This window comes from Suillus plorans, assembly GCF_016647745.1.
Source record: "Suillus plorans strain S12 chromosome Unknown HD556scaffold_49, whole genome shotgun sequence".
In the NCBI taxonomy this organism is placed as follows: domain Eukaryota; kingdom Fungi; phylum Basidiomycota; class Agaricomycetes; order Boletales; family Suillaceae; genus Suillus; species Suillus plorans.
The window spans coordinates 165,593-183,998 of NW_024537433.1; the positions used below are offsets into that span (position 1 = coordinate 165,593).

Here is an 18,406-nt window from a genome sequence, read left to right on the forward strand (position 1 = left end):
TTAGCATTCTGCTTCATCATCAGGTAGCATTATGAGTAGGTATTTACAGCTAAATTCTACACAACTCACCAACATTGTTTATCTTTGGCGTAATTAGTCCGATGAGGTAATGATTCCTTTTGCATTGATGCAAAGAGGCTGTCCAAATTCTGCATGAGTGCATGTCAGCCAGCCAAGGTTTCTAAGCATGAACAGTTCTGTTCGTACTATGTTGCCCTCCTCGTCAGCCTCCTAATGCCTTGCAACACGATGACCCAATTCCAGGGCACAATATAAACCATGGTACATTATTTTATTGCACTGTAGCAAGGAAAGATAATGAATACTGTACATATATAGCTACTTATTGGTTTGTCCACTACCTCTCTTTTCCTGCATGACACAACCACATGCTTAGATGTCTATAAGACATTACTATGTTCTTCATGGAATTGGGCCCAACACAGAAACATAGTACTGCATCCTGGGAGCGGCCCTAACCCCAATATTTCACTGGTGACATCATTGTGGTTATAAATACTTTGTCTATCACAATTGCAATACTGACCATTACACAATATTGACCGCAATATATTTAGGCTGTTACAAATCTATGAAGACACAGGAGCTTTTATTTTTGGTAAGTCTGAATAGGAACGACTTTTGGTTTATTTTTTGGAGCTCATCAACAGTCTTTTGGAATGTGCATTATAGTAACCTGTAACATCACAGTATGCACTAACCTATCAAATAGTTCCAGAGGATGTGTTGCAGGTACAACTCTTTTGCACTATCCTCCCACAATGGTAATCCTTCAACTTGACTTCTGCAACATTCCAACCCTGCCTGGTTTATAGGCCAGACAGATGTCAGATGAGGGAGAGAGGAGGGAGAAGATCAACGGCACTGGGGGTAGACAATCAAGCGGCGATAAGAGCGACCAATGCCTTCCAATTGAAACCGGGCCACTATCTAATGGACAAATTTCATGACAACCTCTGCACTCTCTACCCATCCGAGGACAACGGAAGATTGGTGCTACGCTGGGCAGCAGGCCACACCGGCATAGCCAGCAATGAACAAGCAGATGAACAAGCCAAAAAGGCGGCAGGAGGAGAAACATCAGACCCTCAAACACTTCCCATCTCACTCCGCTCGCCAACCAACACGCCAATCACCCTCCTAGCAAGCAAATCAGCCATAAAACAAAAGTTCAAAGCATCAATCTACAAAGAAGCAAAAACCGTCCTATGAAGCTCACCTTGCAGCGACAAATTCAGGGAAATTGACCCAACCTACCCATCCAACCACTTCATGAAAATTGTAGACGAATACCCAAGAAGGCACGCTGCCCTGCTCATACAACTCCGAACAGGCCATATTCCGCTGAACAAGCACCTTCACAGAATAGTGAGATCGCCCTCCCCACTCTGTCCTGCCTGCGAGGAAAGAGAAGAATCAGTCCACCATTTCTTATTGGCGTGCCCGGCATACAAGAGATTAAGAGCAAACATGAGGACAGAACTCGGAATGTGCGCGCAAAACCTCAAAGACCTCTTGAACAATGGGAACAACATCAGAACAGTCCTCAAATACATCGCTCGCACAAAACGCCTGACAAGCACCTTCAGAGATGTCAACCCCCCAGAAAGGAAGTAGAACCTACACAATGTGTTGAGTGCTTAGCCATCGTCTCCCCAAAAAATGCCTTAAGACAGCATTATCGTCCTCGTGCCAGCCAGGACCAGGATTACAGAACCCCAACGCGAAACAGACAATTTAGATTAACATAGAGTAAATATACCCCATGTACTGTCTATCATAGGGCTTCGCCCCAATGGACAATAAACAAAGACTCAAAAAAAAAAAAACAGATGTCAATGATCCCTGTTGAATACAAGTTCAGTATTGAAGGGAATCCTACAATGCTGATAACATGAAGACAGTTCCCACTCATACCAGCATATCACATCTACATATTGTAAAGACAGGGCGGTTAATACCTTGGAACCAATTCATGTCGATGCCATGTGCAGGCTCCACCTGAACCCCTCTTCTGCTCCACTTTGGTATAGGCATGTGCTCCACCTCAGGTCCTTTGTTTTCGCATGGTTGCTGCTGTAACCTCAGCTGATCGAGCATCAGAGCAGTCTCCATGTTTGTTCTATTCTTAGCTGGTTGTGTACTGTAATATTGCTCTAGAGCTCACTTGCACTAATTTACAACTTATATACAAAAGGAAGTTTGAATTAATTGGACTCCCTTATCATGTTTATTGGATCTTTCTCCACAAAGACCATAGGCCGCGTCAGAGTGATAGAAATCGTCACCCACCCTGATCACATCATCATAGCTAGACTTGTTATAGTCTGCACTGGACACCATATTGGCTCTGTTTTCTGTGAAGATGCAGCAGGGCACCCCTTCCATCATGCTTCAGAATTTAATATTTTGGATAGAGGCGATATGTACCACCACTTTGCTGCCCCTATACTACAGAACTGGATGTATGTCAATCTAGCTCCATTCTTTACCATTGTACTGACATGGCATCATGACTATAATATGGATCTCCATTACACAGGTATTGTTAAGACCGTGCACAAAGGGTAGGACTGATTCTGAGGGGCTTGGCTTCAGCTCGTGCGCTGCGCCCCTTACCTGAGTATGTGCCCTTAATTTCAGAATGATGTCTGGAGGAAGTCCGAAGATGTCTGAATGACATCTGAAGCACGGGACACTTTGGACGGACTTTCCGGACGAGTGCAAGTAGATTCCAGATGAGTGCGGGAAAGTTCCGGAAATTACAACGAGGTTTTGTCCTGATACAGATATGTATAATGGCTACTCAGGACACGTCCTGAGTAGAAGCAAACAGAGGAAAGGCTGCAAGGACAAAGTCCGAAGCAGAATAGGTCTGGAGGACCGCGGGAAAGATCCGGATGAACTTCTGGAAACTTCGGAGGATCGGAGGATCGGATGAGCGGATGAGCGGAGTATCGGATAAGCGGAGTCCTAGCCTAGGGAATTTCTCCCTAGGCCTAAGATGGATATTGACTAAGTCGGAAGACTAGAACTGATACGAGGACTTAGTGTGAAGACTAGTGTGAGGACTAATATGATATTCAGACTGAGGAACTACCGGACATATACAAGAGTTTATATACTAAGTAAATAACGGAAAGATCAGTAAGCAAGAGTCCAAGGCTATGTATGAAGCATAAGCAAAGTTATCAAGCACGAGTTGGAAATGAAGCATAGGTTAACGGATCAGTAAGCATACCGGTAGTAAGTATAACCAAGATACCGAGGACAAGGAATACCGAATAGAGGAATAGGCTGTGTTAACGTTGTATGCACAGGAAATGAATTAGGAAGCTTATCATATATCAGATCGGACCGGACTGGAGGTTCGGACGAGAAGTGTGGATATACGGGATATGACATTAGGGCGATAGGACAAAGGATGAATGATGCAGGCTAGCTGCAGAGGTATGGAGGTCTGATGTACGGAGGTAAAGGGATCTGGATGTGGATGTGCGGATGTGGATGTACAGAGGTGCAGGGATCCGGATGGGTAGAGGACTGGAGACATGGATAGGGCGTCCGAAGGTCCGGATGAGGCGTGGGAATATTGTCAGATGTAGGTCCGGAATACAGGATATGACAGGTATGAGATTCATGTATAAAAGAAGATTCAACCCAAGACATCCCCATATGCATCATTAGAGGGCCTTCTTTTTTCAGAGACTTAGTCTCATTACGCAAATCCAGGTGGCCACAAAGCCATTGTATAATGTATGTTTTCTACTAGTGATACTGTTCAAACCTACCATTTCACCATTTACTTGTGGCAGGGTGATATGTTTCCAGTGGCACCACATCAATTAACTCAGAGTCATAATGAAACTCAATTCATTGATTAAGGAGGCTATGTAGATAGATAGCCTAGGGTGCTTATGTTTGACCCAAATATGTACATTTCCTCACAAACTGTCATCATTCTTAGTATCATCATCATTGGCTCCATCAATCTCAAAATCATTGCAAGATCTCAATTGCTTTACCTTGCTCCACAAGGTCACAAATGTTGGAAAAATTGTGCCAAGGTCTGTGTGAAGAAAAATAATTTACTAAACCACGTTGAAGGGTACGTGCATACATTTATCAACATACATGACAACTTAAAACAGAAAAGATAACACTGTACCTGACTCTCCTCATGGACAAGCTGTCAAAGAATCTGTTCCAGGTGATGTAGAGCCTGATGTGAAGCTCTAGGCAAGTCTTTGTTATTCATTTCAAACTGTATTTAACTTCTTTACTAGGCTCATACAGCTTGATCCAGAGAAATAAGTGTCTCTTCCATACCTAGGCAGCAGCTCAACAACAAAGGCTTGACACTATATATGAGTACAGTTTGATTCTTCCTGAGCTCTGGCTAGCCTAACACTAGACATGGAAATGACTTCTTCAGCTTCTCACACACCACCATGCTTTCACACTCATACTCCAGTTCAAGTTCTGACCATCTTTAACCAGAATATTGTATTGGTGTCTTTGACAGCTGGATATATGTATTTTAATAGGGTATTTTTTGTATCCTGCATTATGGTGATGCTAATCATACAGATTGGTAGGACTGGCTGATTCCTTGTATTCAAAAGTAACTGGCCCTTTTCACCATCACTTACTTTACCTCTTAAATGACCCTAGTTTAGAGTTCGGAATGCAGGGGCTGCCATTCCGAACCCTAGGTTCTATTGTCATATGCGTGCCTTGCAGCATTGGTGCATCTGGATAAATCTAATCAGTTCTCCCATTCATTGAAAGTGTTTTAGCTAATGCACTAACCTGGTCCCACATGGCCTCCAGCTCAGACCCCTTAGTTTGAGTTTGATTTATTAACAGGCCCAGATGCTGAGCTTCATATATCAGAGGATGAGGTCATAAGACGACATCTAGTGAGTTGATATCTTGTCTGTTTCCATCATATTAGCTGACTTTTTATTGACACTCAGTCTTACAGTAAGTTTACTTTGTGATTACGTCTGTGCATGCTATTCATATGGTGATCAGTGGATGCTGATAGAGCTATCAGGACACCCTGCCTGGGCAAACCTGTGCACATGAAGTCTGGGAAAATGATGGGCTGGCTACAACTCTGATGCCTCACATTGCCTTGCAATTTATAAGTTGTGTGCGCTTTCCATCCTTTCAAGTTCTACCTTATTTCAGAACTTGTCAAACTCAAATTTGCCCGCCCCTCTCAAATCCAACGCGACCTTCCCAAAGATGAAAATTTCTCCCTGTCCACGCATTCCAATCCACTCAAACCACTCTTGTTCATACTTGATTTACATTCTGTGCATACTGTACATCACCACATAAGTCTGTATAATGTCCAGTACCATACTGTTTGCTTTGTCGGCTGCCAATGTCATATATAGTATATGGTTCACTGTCTCTTCTGCATTTATCCTATAGCACATTGTGAGATGGAGGAGGTGTGACAACTTTATGTGATGGCCAGAACCTAGTGGAGATCCAAGACAATACATCATTCAAGTTTACACATGCACTGACACCCATGATAATTGGTAATTTTCATGCTTGTGCTTCTTTGATTCCCAAATCATGAAGGGCCATACTAAAAGCATGATCATTTAAGCATGTATAGTTGATAATGGAAGGTACATTTGCAAGTGTCCATACTTAAGCTTAGAAGAGGCAGTTGTAGACTAGAATTATTTTGCAAAATCACTGTGAGAAGTTCAAACTAAGGGCTGAAGTGGGGACACACAAAGGCTATCAAAAACTTTCACCCATACCCAGTATGTCCAATATGAAAGGCAAAAACAGGGCAAGAAAAAAGGGGCAAGTGGAGGGCAAGGTAAAGTGGCTCACAGATTTCAAAATGATGATTTGACACGACTTATCAGGAGGAATTTACTTCTAATCTACACCTGGACACCCGTCCAATCAAGGCAAAATCCCCAAAGAATGACACTGGGAAGGCAACACAGCATCTGGACATGCAGGTTGCAAAATGCAAGCTTGGGGTAGCATGGATCAATTGGCTAACAACAACTCATCACCTTGATGTTGGGAAATACAACAACAGGCCTGAAGTTAAACTGGAGACTAGCAAACTGATTGTGTCATTTAAAACTTCAGAAATAGTGTCCATGAAGGACTCCTCAGCTATTCCTATCATTATCAACAAGAGTAGCATTGAGAACAACTTGGTGTTTGCTTTGGGGTTCAATAACCCTGAAGCTGTTCCTCACTTGAAATTGAACAACCACTCAGATATCATTGTAGCTTCAGGGCAACACAGAATATCAGCCATGAAACATTACCGTGGATTGATTGAGGAAGAAATGAAGTCATACCAGATAAGGCGTGGCAAACTCACAAACCTAAAGACCCTCACAGATGAAGCCATCAATGAGCACAATGCCCTTGGCGATCAAATTGCTGAATGTATGGGCCAGTTGGACGGGATGGGCAAATGGGGAGTGATTGTATATGACAGATGTAAGTTTCATTAGTGCACCATTCAAAGGGGACTTGACCTTTCTGCAACACTACCATGCTGACACCAAGATTTCTTATAGAAAAATTACTTGCCAAGAACAATGGGCTTGCAAAGCACCTTAGTCGAAACAATACACTGCATGAATATAAAGAAACATAAGAAGAAGTGTTGCTCACCGTGCTGGAGAGCATTCAGCCAATATACCTAGCAAGCCCGGATGACATCAGACAGTGGGATGCTGCTGTAGTCCTTATTGAAGAGTTGCAGGCTAAAATGGATAAGAATTTACAGTGTAGCACTTGAGCTTGCGCTAGGCTCATATTCAGGTATTTCATGATTCACATCAAATGCTCATCTGTCATATCCCGTATTCCAGACCTACATCCGACGATGTTCCCACACCTCATCCGGACCTCTGGATCCCCTATCCATGTCTTCAGACCTTCAACTTCTCTATCTGTCCAATTCCCGGATCTGATGTCCAGACATCTGTCTGACATCCACATCTCCGGATCTGACTTATCTGTCATGTCCTAACTCAAACCTTAAATCAGCGCCCATCCCCTTATGGTAATCACCTGTTTCTGGTCATCCAGTTATACCTATAACCGACTGTACTCATTTCCCGGACCTTGTTCATTTCCATCTTCATTTTATTATGTTCCAACACACTAGTGTTAGGTGTTCCATGTGCTCTGTCCATAGCCTCACATAGCCTCACACTGCGCTGACTGATTTTCCGTTATGTCCTTTGTAGTATATAAACTCTGTAAAGTCTCTGTACTTCCTCAGTCTGAATATCATATTAGTCCTCACACTAGATCTCACACTAAGTCCTCATATCAGTTCTAGTCCTCCAACTTAGTCAATATCCATCTCAGGCCTAGGGAGGCATTCCCTAGGCTGGAGCTCCGCTCCTCTGATCCACCATTCCTCCAAGTTTCCGGAACTTTCCTGTGGTTCTCCGGACCTATTCTGCTTCGGACTTTGTCCTTGCAGCCTTTCCTCTGTTTGCTTCTACTCAGGACAAGTCCTGAGTAGCCATTACACATATCCCTTTCAGGATGAAACTCCATTGTAATTTCCCGCACTCATCCAGAAGTTTCTCACACTCGTCCAGAAAGTCCATCCGAAGTTTCCCATGCTCCTCCGGAAGTCCTTTGGACTCCACTGGACTTTCTCCGGACTTCATTCTGAAGTTAAGGGCACATACTCGGGTAAGGAGCATAGCGCATGAGCTGAAGCCAAGCCCCTTGGAATCAGTCCTACCCCTTGTGCACGTTCTTAACATCATCGCACAATAAACACTTCCCGCTCAATCCAATGCTTTGACAGCAGACCCGATATTTTCCATGGGAACCAAGCTCGCCACCGCATTGTCCTCCCCCTTCAGAAAGGATGCCTCCTCCCATTGTCTCTGACCACCTTTCTCACAGTGGTATTTTTGTGTCATGTCAGTCATAACATTGCATATTTACCTACCCTCTAGGTCGTGTCCTCATGGCCACTCATCCGCATGGGCCCCCAGTCGCATCATCATCCAAGGTTGTAGCTATTACTACTGCGACATCTTCAAAACGCCCTCATGAGACTACCAGTAAGTATTCCTTCTATCATGGTCCTTTAATCTAGCATATCTGACAATCCTAGTCTCAAAGGTCACTTACACTCAGAAGAAGAAATCTCGGTGTTGACCTGCACCAAACTGGTTCGGTGCATGGATGACTAATACTCTCCTATGAGCCCTATACCCTATGAAATCATTTTCTCTATGATCTGAAGTCAGACTGAGGCTAAGGGAATATTTTTCGCTTTTTTCATTTTTACAAGTTTATACGTGAGTGGACTGAATATTTTTTTACATTTAATTCTGCAATGAGTTTTGCTTAGTCAGCCATGAAGATGACTCAGAAGATTCTCACACATATCAGGTGACTGTAAAAAATGTGTTTGCGTAAGGTTACCCTGTGGGAAAGCTTACAAATCGCTAAATACGTGTCCTATGTCATTATGCTACCAATCAATTCATCAGCCACAGATTTCACAAACATATGTACACAATATGTAATTATTTCTCACTCTTGTCTAGCTGAGTCATCAAGGGTCACCTGACCCATGGGCCATACACAGCTCTTGCTGACTCATCATTATACCAACTAGAGTTATGAATATTTACTTTTGACCCAAAGATACCATGTGACTTGGTACTAACAAACTAAAGTTACAACTTTAAGTATGAGAAACTAGTAGTATAGCCACCAAATTTGTCTATATAAGGACCAGCTTTTTGCCCAATAAAACAAGCAATTCCCCTTTGCTTTTTTTTGCTCTCAGAATAAAATTGTGAGTGAAGTGTGAATCGGCAACCAGCAAGTGCAGTTCAAGGTTGGAGCTCACTGTGCTCAACAACCAGCACCACACTTCCGAGCTCATTGTGCTAAGCATCTAGCACATACCTTGAGCTCACTGTGTCTGACAACTAGCAAGACTAGTTTTTATTTGTCTGTTTTTCTCTTGATTGTCTGTCTGAGATTCTCTCTTTCTTTTTGTGTCATCATTGTCTGTGTCTCTGTCTGTGAATTTCTCTGTGATTTGTCTCCGTCTCCGTGTCTGTTTTTCTGAGTGTCTGTCTGTTTTTTTTTCTCTCTGTTTTTCTCTGAGATTGTGTCTGAGATTCATGACTGAAACTCATGTTTCTGTTTCTGTTTCTTTTTCTCTTTCTCTCTCTCTGTCTCAAGTGTGTGTGGTGTGTTGGTGACTGTCTGTGCTGACCATCTCTCTGATCGCTATTTGTTTGCTTTGTGATTGTTGTTGCTAACAGTCTTCATGATCGTTATCGTGTTCGTGTTTCTGTTGTAGCTGTCTTGTTTTGTTGTTGTCTCAACCTATCAACTTTCTCTCAAGTACCAAAGTTTCAGTCTCATTCTTACCCAGAAGTTTGGTGTTGTCTCTTTTTGTCCACGGAAGACTCTGATAGTCTAGTGGAGAGACTTCAGGTGTTGACAGTGATACCTGACCTCATACATCTGTGTGTTATACCGATCGAGGGTAGTCATTTGCGAGTTAGACTTTAGCTATTGAAAAGAGGACTTGGTATTAAAGTCCAAGGTCGCCCATTCCTGAGTCTGTTTAATACTTATTGTGAGTTCCTTGGCAGCAGGTTCAATATTAGGCTAAGAGTGCTACAAAGGCTTGACTAGGCCTGACGGTAGTTTCACCTGTTTTTGTGTTGAGGGGGACTCTCATTGTAACTCCGCACAACTTGCTGCACTAGGTTTGTGTACGAATCATTGTTGCTGTGTGAAGTGTTAGGAAGAGTATCTGTTTGTTTTTGTGTCATCTCTATATTGTTAGAGTGACTGTGTTTCCTGATATTTTGTTGTTGTCTGTGTTGTTGTGATTGTTGTTGTTGTTGTTGATTGCTGACTGACTGAGTTCTGTTTTCTCTCATCGCTGTGTTTCATATCCATATTGTTGGATTGACTGTTGACTGTTGGCTGCTGATCACTGACTTTTGTGCGAGCCATATTCCACTGACTGTATCTTAGGAGCATAGGCAAGCCACCCATGAACAACCACATTATCAGTCATTGGTATTTGTCTGAATCGCTGACTGTGGAGATATTTGGTTTTATAGGTGTTTATCTATAGATCATCTATCTAAGAAGACAGCATGTACGTGCTCATGGGAATGGTGATGAGGAATGTATATTTCTTCCAGGGATTTGAGTGATTGTATACCACAATATGCTCATTCTACTTGCAGTAATATCTGTTATCCTATTTGTTTTTTCTTCAAACCTGGTTACATAGATTCAAGTTAGATTTCAACTGCTCTGCTGCCCACTTGTTTCCCCATGTTCAAATCCCACACCCAAAGACTCTCAGTATCGTGGGAGTCAGTAATGAGGAGACAGTACCAACAAATGAAAGCTACCTCATTCACTATGTATCAAGTCCCTTAAGCATTAGTTTGAGTCTGTGAGGCATTTCTTTTTGAGTTAGCGCCTGGGACACTACTTTGTGGGTGCCGCGGTATGGGTGTCCTATAGTATTTAGTGTTGGTTCATTGATGTCACATATCATGTGACTTTGTAAGTCTTTATTTACTGCATTTGGACTTAGGTTGTTGACCACCTCACTAGCTGCGTTCAACTCTTCAGATGCTGACCTGTGTCTTGGGGAGAGGATGTGTAAGAGTCTGGATTGTTTCTGCGTATATGCTACCATTACTGACATAAATATAGGTACCTATTTATCCTTTGTTGGCTCAAGCAGGTCAAGAAAGACAGGACTACTGTAGGGTTCTGTGTCTATGACACTTTTTTCCCACCTCTAGTACCACACTGAGCTTAGTCTTTGCTTAGTCTTACTCTTATGAAGCTGTTCAATTGCTTCAAATTCTTATTTCAGGGAATGTCTAGGTGAAGAATACAGTCAGGGAAATCATCAATGGCACCTTGCATTGAGTATGTCTACACTACCTATTATTTTGCAAGGTATGTCAGTGTGCTTGCATAGCACTGCCATGACACACCCTAACTAAATGATTTTAGTTCAAAAATGCGGAGTGTTCAGATAAAGAAAATCCGAACTCTGTGAACAAGTGGTAAGGACTTCATTACACCTTACCAGCATCTGACCCTACTTATATTGTTGAACTAATATATAATCAATACAGACCCATACATTAGGGTTCGGAATGCATGCAGCTGCATTCCGAACCCTAAACTGTGATTACAGATGTGGAAAAGAACTCTAAAAATTTTCAACACGGTATGCATGTCTTAGATTCATCCAACTACGTTGCAGCCCACTGATATTGTATTTCACTCGCAGGCCATACTACTAACTTTGATAGATGAGACTTGAAGTCACTAAAACAGTGTGAGACCCAGTGACTTCTTGAGACTCTGACTAACTCACACCTTGCAGCTCAAACTCAGAGGCCAGTGACACTGATGTGGTGCCAGCGGACAATTTCTTACTGCAGGATGAGTGAACCCTAATCCCATGCAGTAAAAAGAACAGGTGGAGGCAGATGAGGTATGTTCTGACAGGACAGTGGTGAACCCATTTCTGCTCAAGCTAAGAACGCTCACCCACTGAATATCCACCTACACTAGAGATTCTTTGAGAAACTCTACCTGTGGTGCTGCACATGTGTGATGTAGATGGGAGCCTCATCCATCTGTCAGAGTACTCCAAGCAATAGGACTAGACCACTCCAGTGGCGGTGGAAGTCCTGTTATGTCTGACTGACACGCACATAGCTGGACTTTTGGGCCAGAGAACAAATATCTCACAGGTTTATACATCCACCAGACTACTTTGAAGTCCCAACATATTCTACTGTCAATGGATACGAGAAGCTGTGTTACCTAAGGGCATTGATCAGTTCACTGACCCTAAATGGAAATGAAAGATGGGTGGTCCCCCATGCAAGGTGGTCACACTAAGAAGGTGACAAAGATGGCCCAGGCATCCATATAATTTGTAACTTGGGCTTCATCCAATGATGTCAAATATAGGTGAGGTTCAAGAGACCACATCCACCCAGTATTCAACTGCTTAGGATGTTTCTTTTTTGCTTGTTTTTTAGTATGATTAGCATGTTGGCGTATTTGGCCTATGTAACTTACAAAAGCATCAATCTACTCAGTATTAAATCCAGTGATAGAAACAATGTTGATGGGCTTGAACATCATGCAACAATGGAGTTGAGGACTGGGTGCATAGGCACTGTTACATGCTGTATTGTATACTCCATTGTTATGTATCCTGCACTTGATAGTGTATCACACAATTTATTAAAGTTTGCTTTGGCAGTCATACTTAGGGGTAACAGTCCGTGTTTATATAAAAGGAAGGTTGCCAACACCAGTGTATAGTGTGACAACAAAAACAAATAAACCTTGCCCATTCCTATAGTTAACTTGTCATCAAGCCCACTTGTTATCATCAAGCTCACTTATCATCAAGCTCTTCTTAATGCACCATTCCTTACTCATCCCAACACCTCTGAAGTCTTGACTGGATATTCAATAGTTGTGTCTCATGGTTAACTCTAATCCTTATTACATAAAAATATGGTTGCGAATACTGCACAGTGACAACACACATAAATAGTAAGGCAGCAACAAGGCCGTCTTTCCAGAGGGTCAATATTCTAATGCTTACTTCTGTTTCTGTGAGTTTATTCATAGTATCTTCATGTCTAACCCTCATATTTCCATCCAATGCAGCTATTCCCTTACATGCAGCATGTACTATGTAACCTATGGCTCCACAGCCACCCTTGTCCAGTTACAGCCATCATAATCATTCTTTGGTAACCATAACCCTGTAACACGATGTAAAGAGTTGATTCTGTGTAGGCACTACAATAGTGTTTACCTTAGAACTTAATGTGTGAGTGTAATGCTCGTCCCAAAGAGACTGCCTATAGAACTATCTCTTGATATAAAATGCAAGGGATTGTCTTGTTAAGATTGAAGAGGAGAAAAGGAAAGATACCTAGAGTGCATTCTGAGTTCTGAAGATGTGTCCGGAGTACCGAAGTACTTGTCCGATGTGAGTGAAGGTGGTCCAAAGTCAAGAAACAAAGGTCCAGAGATGCACAAAGTGTCCAAAGAGCTTCCGATAATCAGTGAAGGTTACGAGAGAGAAATACAGTGGGTATGTTAATGTATGTTGAAGTATAAGACTTGCAGAAGTACCGAGGTATAACTAAACAAAGCCTATTGGAAGAAGTAAGAGACAGTGAGATGCGAAATGGCAGTGGTCAGGCCAAACAATCGTTCTGAATGAACAAAGGATCAATTGCGCGAAGTACGACTATCCGAAGTGACTCTACAAACTATGACTTGTAGCAAGGAAAGTGAAGTGAAGTGTGAGTAGTTAGTGAGCCCAGATTATATCCTACAGTGTGAAAGTCCGGAATTGCATGAGTGAGAACAGTAGAGAGATAAGCTATTCAAAATGTAATAAGACTCAAGGCGAGCCGCTACAGAGATATACATGTAATAGCACACGAGGCATGACTCGGATGAATGCACAGAGCCTTCGGAAGATCAAGGGAGTGTCAGAGAATACAGTATGAGTTATCTGTGGAATTGGCAAGATAGATGCCCAATGCCAACCCAAGTGCTACAATGAACTTAGACCACTCTGAATTGCTTCTTGTGGGTGCTGCCATGGGGGCATCTTAGTGACCATGGCTTTGGTGCAATAACCAACACATTAATATTATTTTCTTCCATCATTCAGTAATGCTAGCCGAGCAAGCCTGCGTCTTGTTTTCTTCTCCTAACATTAAACTTCTGGTGTTAACTTGCATACATTCAATTCATGTCTGAAGACTCTGAAGACTCATATCATACAGAGTAAGTGGGAGTTGGCCTTTCCCTGCAAACTGATACTCATTAACCCTAAGCTCTAGCGGTGAGGAGGAAGATGATAACCTGTCTTCATCTGCTCCCAAGTAGGACCTGATGCATCAACACCCTCCTGGCACAAAAATACCCCTCGTAAATATCACTCTGGGGCAAAGAGTCGTCTGCCTCTACAACTGAGGGCACATCTCTAAGATCAAAGGCAACAGCAAAGCACCGTTAAACTATCTGTGTATGCTCATATGTTTGAGAATAATCAAGCTCAGAAGGCCATCATGCTTCTGCACTGTAGAGTCAACCTGACCATTGATTCTAACCTCAGCCCTCATTCGGACAACAATATGTTAATGTGGGATGAGTCAAAGCACTTCCTTGATTTCACCCTAGTTGTAGCTGGATCAATGAGTTGTCACGCCTTCCTACCGAACACTGCTGTGGATCACACATTCACCATCACCCTGGATCTCCATCAATCCTACTGTCAATTCAGACCAAAATATGGCAAGCTGGGTTTTGATCTGACCGGCTCGATGATGGTGATAGGGATGGAGGCTTCTTCAAAGCTATGGTTTGGCTTTTGTCTGATTGCTAACATAGAGGACCTGACTGTAACTAACGAGGCTCCTTTTCTGAGTGGAAAACACAGAGACACTAGACTATGAGTGATGTTAGACGACACTGTCTATGGTACAGGAGACTTAGATATAATGGCAGCTCACAGAGAAGTTGGCAACATAAAGGAGCTTAATGACTGCATAATCGCGATGTGGGACAACTGGGTAAAAGGATCCCCTGAGTCATGGAAACAGGATGGTTGGCTTGTGCAGCATCGACCTATCTCTGTATCATGTCATTTTGGACAAAACCAACCTATTGCTAGCACGAACCTGCAAACTAGACGGGTGGAAGGGGCCAATTGACAGACTGAGAGGGCATATGCCAACATTCACTACATGTCACTGGCTATTGCAACTAATGTAATGTGCATCTGGTAGCCTGATGCAACATAACTCACTAACACTTGACATGACTGACAGGGCCACCAAGGTTAACTGGTGGCAGGACATTCCAAACAAGAAGATTCTTCTCAACCACAATATGGTATATGATTCCCTGGATCCACTTGTTCGGCAAGAAGTTGATCTTGGTGAACTTCCCCATGAGGATCCAGAGACAAATGATGAAAACAACATGTATAACAAGCAAGGTCGTTGAATACCTCGTCGTTTGGGAATAGTAGCAGCTGAGACAAAGTCTTGTGGAATTCTGGTCAATCTGGAAACTGTTCCAGAGCTGTTTTCTTCTTTCATTCCTGATCATGACAACACGGTGATGGACATGGATGTCTATGAAGATGAGGACTTTCGGACACCACTGTAGGAATACAACACAGAGTGGGGCTATACAAAGATGGCTCCAAACTGATATCTTTATGTTGTGGTCTTGCACTGCCTAGTCTGCTATACTTGGTGAGACAAGTGCATTCAACCCAGGGGTCTGTGGTCTGGGAATAGTTTTGGGGGTCAGTGAGTGATGTGGGGTCAATAGTCCGAGCGCGGGAAACAATGTCCGAAGGTATAATTACGATGTCCGATGCAAAAGTGTCGGGTCCTATGTTTTCAGGGTTTCAGGTTATCAGGTTCGGTGTGACACTCAGAACCTCCCTGGGCTGCAAAGAGTGTCTTGTCATATAGGTGTCAAGGGTTATCAAAGGATATCAGTTCCGTCTATCCTTCTGCATTTAGATGGCAAGTATGCCTAGGCAAATGTCACCCGGCGCATACCTGCACTTGTATCCGCTGAAGGTTCAACAATACTGAGAGGAACAAATGATGCTCCTAACTGTATCTATAAATGTTGTGAGGTCGCGCGTTGCCTAGTCTGCTATACTTGAGATGACAAGTGCATTCGACCCTAAAGGGGAAGCGAGTGCAGCAAGGATCTAGAAGTAGGCGCTGAAGGTGCTACTGGTTGGCTGATGCAAGGCGCGGGAAAGCGCAGGCGCGCGTGAGGCGCGAAGGCGCAGGAACGTGCACGCGTGTATATAGAGATATGCGATGTAAGTGCTACTTTCTAGGGAGTGATTCCAACTAAGCTCAGTTGTGTAGTGTGAACATGGGGGTTGCTAAACTTCTCTCCGGTATGTACTACTGGCTGTAAGTAAGGGTCCATGATAAAAATAAAGGTGGAACGATATGCAAATAAGAGAAATGGAAATATACGCACTAGAGAGCTTGGTGGACAGTGGATGGATGCTTCCGGATGGCTGGCACTATAGGGCGCTCAAGCGCGGGAAAGCATGCGCGCATATAGGAATAGCTGCGGATAGCATGCAGAGTGATGCTACAAGTTCGTGCCATGTACTCCCTAGTGAAAACTGCCATATCACACAATGTGATGTTGAGATTGGCGCCGAGACGCAAGGTACGAACGCAGTCTCGGTTCGGAAGTTCCCGCGCTGGGCGCAGCGCTAGAAGATTAATCGTATGATATTCATTTGCGGACAGAAAATTTACTTACAAAACGAGTCGTTGAGATAGAAACATCTCAGTCCTGTCCTACTGACTAGAGACTGAGATGTGAGTACAGATACCCACTTAGACTGCCTGTATATTGATGAACCTACTATTAGATATTCGTTTAGGTACATACCAAGAGTCCTGTCCTACTGACTAGAGACTGAGATATATTCGTTTAGCCTTGTCCTCGCGTTATCAACCTCAACATGTGAGGCACGAGTCTCTACACCACTCTGCACGCTTTGGATTTCCACTCCGTCCATCCATGTCCTTTCCATGTCCACCTATCTCCATTGGTGCGTATTCATTTTCTCTTTGGTTTGACTAATGGGCTAGCAAGGATTATTACATGTAACCACATATTCCATCCCGCGTGTTCTACCATTACATATTACTTATCTGCCTCATTTTCCATTGCTACAGTTCTCGCCTACGGGTTCCGGATGGTCACGCAGTAGGATATAATCTCGTGCACTACATACAGTTAAACACTTCCCTTCCCTCGGACACTACCTTTGTTCTGCAGAGTCACTTAGACATTCCTAGTACTATTGATCAATTGACAAGCTTTGTTCACTTCTCACTTAGAACCCGTGTGTTCTTGACCACTCCGAGAATGCGCCTCTAAGTTTCCTTACCTAGGCTCTGCGCGGATCCGAACCGCTCTCGGTCTCCGGCTTAGCATTTTCATACCTAGTTATACCTTAGCCCCAAACCTCGTCTATACCTAGCCGCTACTCGTGGAACTGCGCCTTACTTAGAAACCCGCCGCTCTTTACCTAGAAACCTCTCGCTTTCATTTGTTTCGCATCGCGCTCTCGCCGGACCTGCGGCTTCGCCTTCGCTCTTGTCGGCAGACTCGCACTTTCCAGGATCACCTTAGTTCTTTCCGTTCCGCATTTTCTCCTTTCGCATTTTACTTGAAGGAAGTGCTTCATAGCAATCCTCTTGGGTCGATAGACATGAGGCGCTGCAGACATGTAATAATATGGTCTACAATGTTAGCAATGTGAAAACAAGTAACTATGCACCTAGTGGGGCTAGCGCAATGAGACAGGACATAGGTAGGACAAGTGCATTCAATATCCGATAGGCTGATGTGAAGTCCGATAGTCTGATGTCCGATGTCCGATGTGTGAAGTCCAATGTCTGATGTCTGATGTTTTTGGTGTAGCACTCAGCCTCGCGCTGAGCATGTATTCAGCTAATTCCCAATGCATGTCAAACACATGAATCACTTCCCAATGTTATCTGACACTTACCCACTCAATCTGATGTTTATCCGCTAACCCAATGTTTCCTGCGCATCGGACCCGATATTTTCCCGTGCACTTATCCTCCCTGTGTCCTGTCCTGTCGTATCTATCCCCACTAGGTGCGCAGTTATCTGTTTTCATGTCGCTAACACTGTAGACCGCATTATTACATGTCCGCAGTACCACATGTCTTATTACATAGGACATCAGACCTGAAAATTACTGCTACTACTTTCGCCTATAGCACTCCAAAATTCTACATAGACACTATATATTTCGCATACCTCCTACTTACTTATTTACCTTTCTACCTCCGAGTAGGAGGTCATTTGATATTTGTAGTTCTTTGTTGAATTCCGCAAATATCATCCTTTCCTTATCCAAAACACTCCAAAAACACTGACAGTAACCCACCATTCACTATCCCCGACATTCATTACATTCCCGACACTAATCTGATGTAACCCAATGAAACCCGCTAACCCGAAAGTCCGAAAACATCAGACCTGACATTTTTACCTTCGGACTTTGTTTCCCACGCTTCGGACTATCTTCCTTTTCATATAGCTAATCATTCTAATACCTTACAGAGAATCCCTCAGGTCGAACACACTTGTCTTGCAAGTATAGCAGACTAGGCTGTGCAGACCACAACATTCTTATATTGCTGGTTACTTACTTGGTGTAGTATCTAGCAACTGTTGTCTCATTACATCG

The 18,406-nt window shown here is 43.2% G+C and overlaps 4 protein-coding genes across 4 annotated transcripts; 3 read left to right on the plus strand and 1 right to left on the minus strand.

Annotated features, from left to right (window-relative positions):
* Positions 1-855: 855 nt before the first annotated feature.
* Positions 856-1,095, plus strand: HD556DRAFT_1197480 (uncharacterized protein; the record flags this gene model as incomplete). The annotated part of the gene is made up of 1 exon (XM_041296306.1): positions 856-1,095. A coding segment is annotated over one exon (240 nt), but the record flags the coding sequence as incomplete, so codon positions are not given.
* Positions 1,096-3,953: 2,858 nt separating this feature from the next.
* Positions 3,954-5,147, plus strand: HD556DRAFT_1310551 (uncharacterized protein; the record flags this gene model as incomplete). Its single annotated transcript, XM_041300426.1, has 5 exons — positions 3,954-4,129; positions 4,173-4,231; positions 4,891-4,943; positions 5,001-5,007; positions 5,059-5,147. 5 exons carry the CDS (start codon positions 3,954-3,956, stop codon positions 5,145-5,147), a joined length of 384 nt encoding a protein of 127 aa, XP_041157500.1.
* A 668-nt stretch (positions 5,148-5,815) lies between these two features.
* HD556DRAFT_1310552 (uncharacterized protein) lies at positions 5,816-6,642 on the plus strand (the record flags this gene model as incomplete). Its single annotated transcript, XM_041300427.1, has 3 exons — positions 5,816-5,872; positions 5,922-6,519; positions 6,548-6,642. 3 exons carry the CDS (start codon positions 5,816-5,818, stop codon positions 6,640-6,642), a joined length of 750 nt encoding a protein of 249 aa, XP_041157501.1.
* Positions 6,643-17,212: 10,570 nt separating this feature from the next.
* Positions 17,213-18,202, minus strand: HD556DRAFT_1310553 (uncharacterized protein; the record flags this gene model as incomplete). The annotated part of the gene is made up of 5 exons (XM_041300428.1): positions 17,213-17,403; positions 17,465-17,621; positions 17,696-17,840; positions 17,985-18,088; positions 18,173-18,202. 5 exons carry the CDS (start codon positions 18,200-18,202, stop codon positions 17,213-17,215), a joined length of 627 nt encoding a protein of 208 aa, XP_041157502.1.
* Between the last annotated feature and the right edge of the window lie 204 nt (positions 18,203-18,406).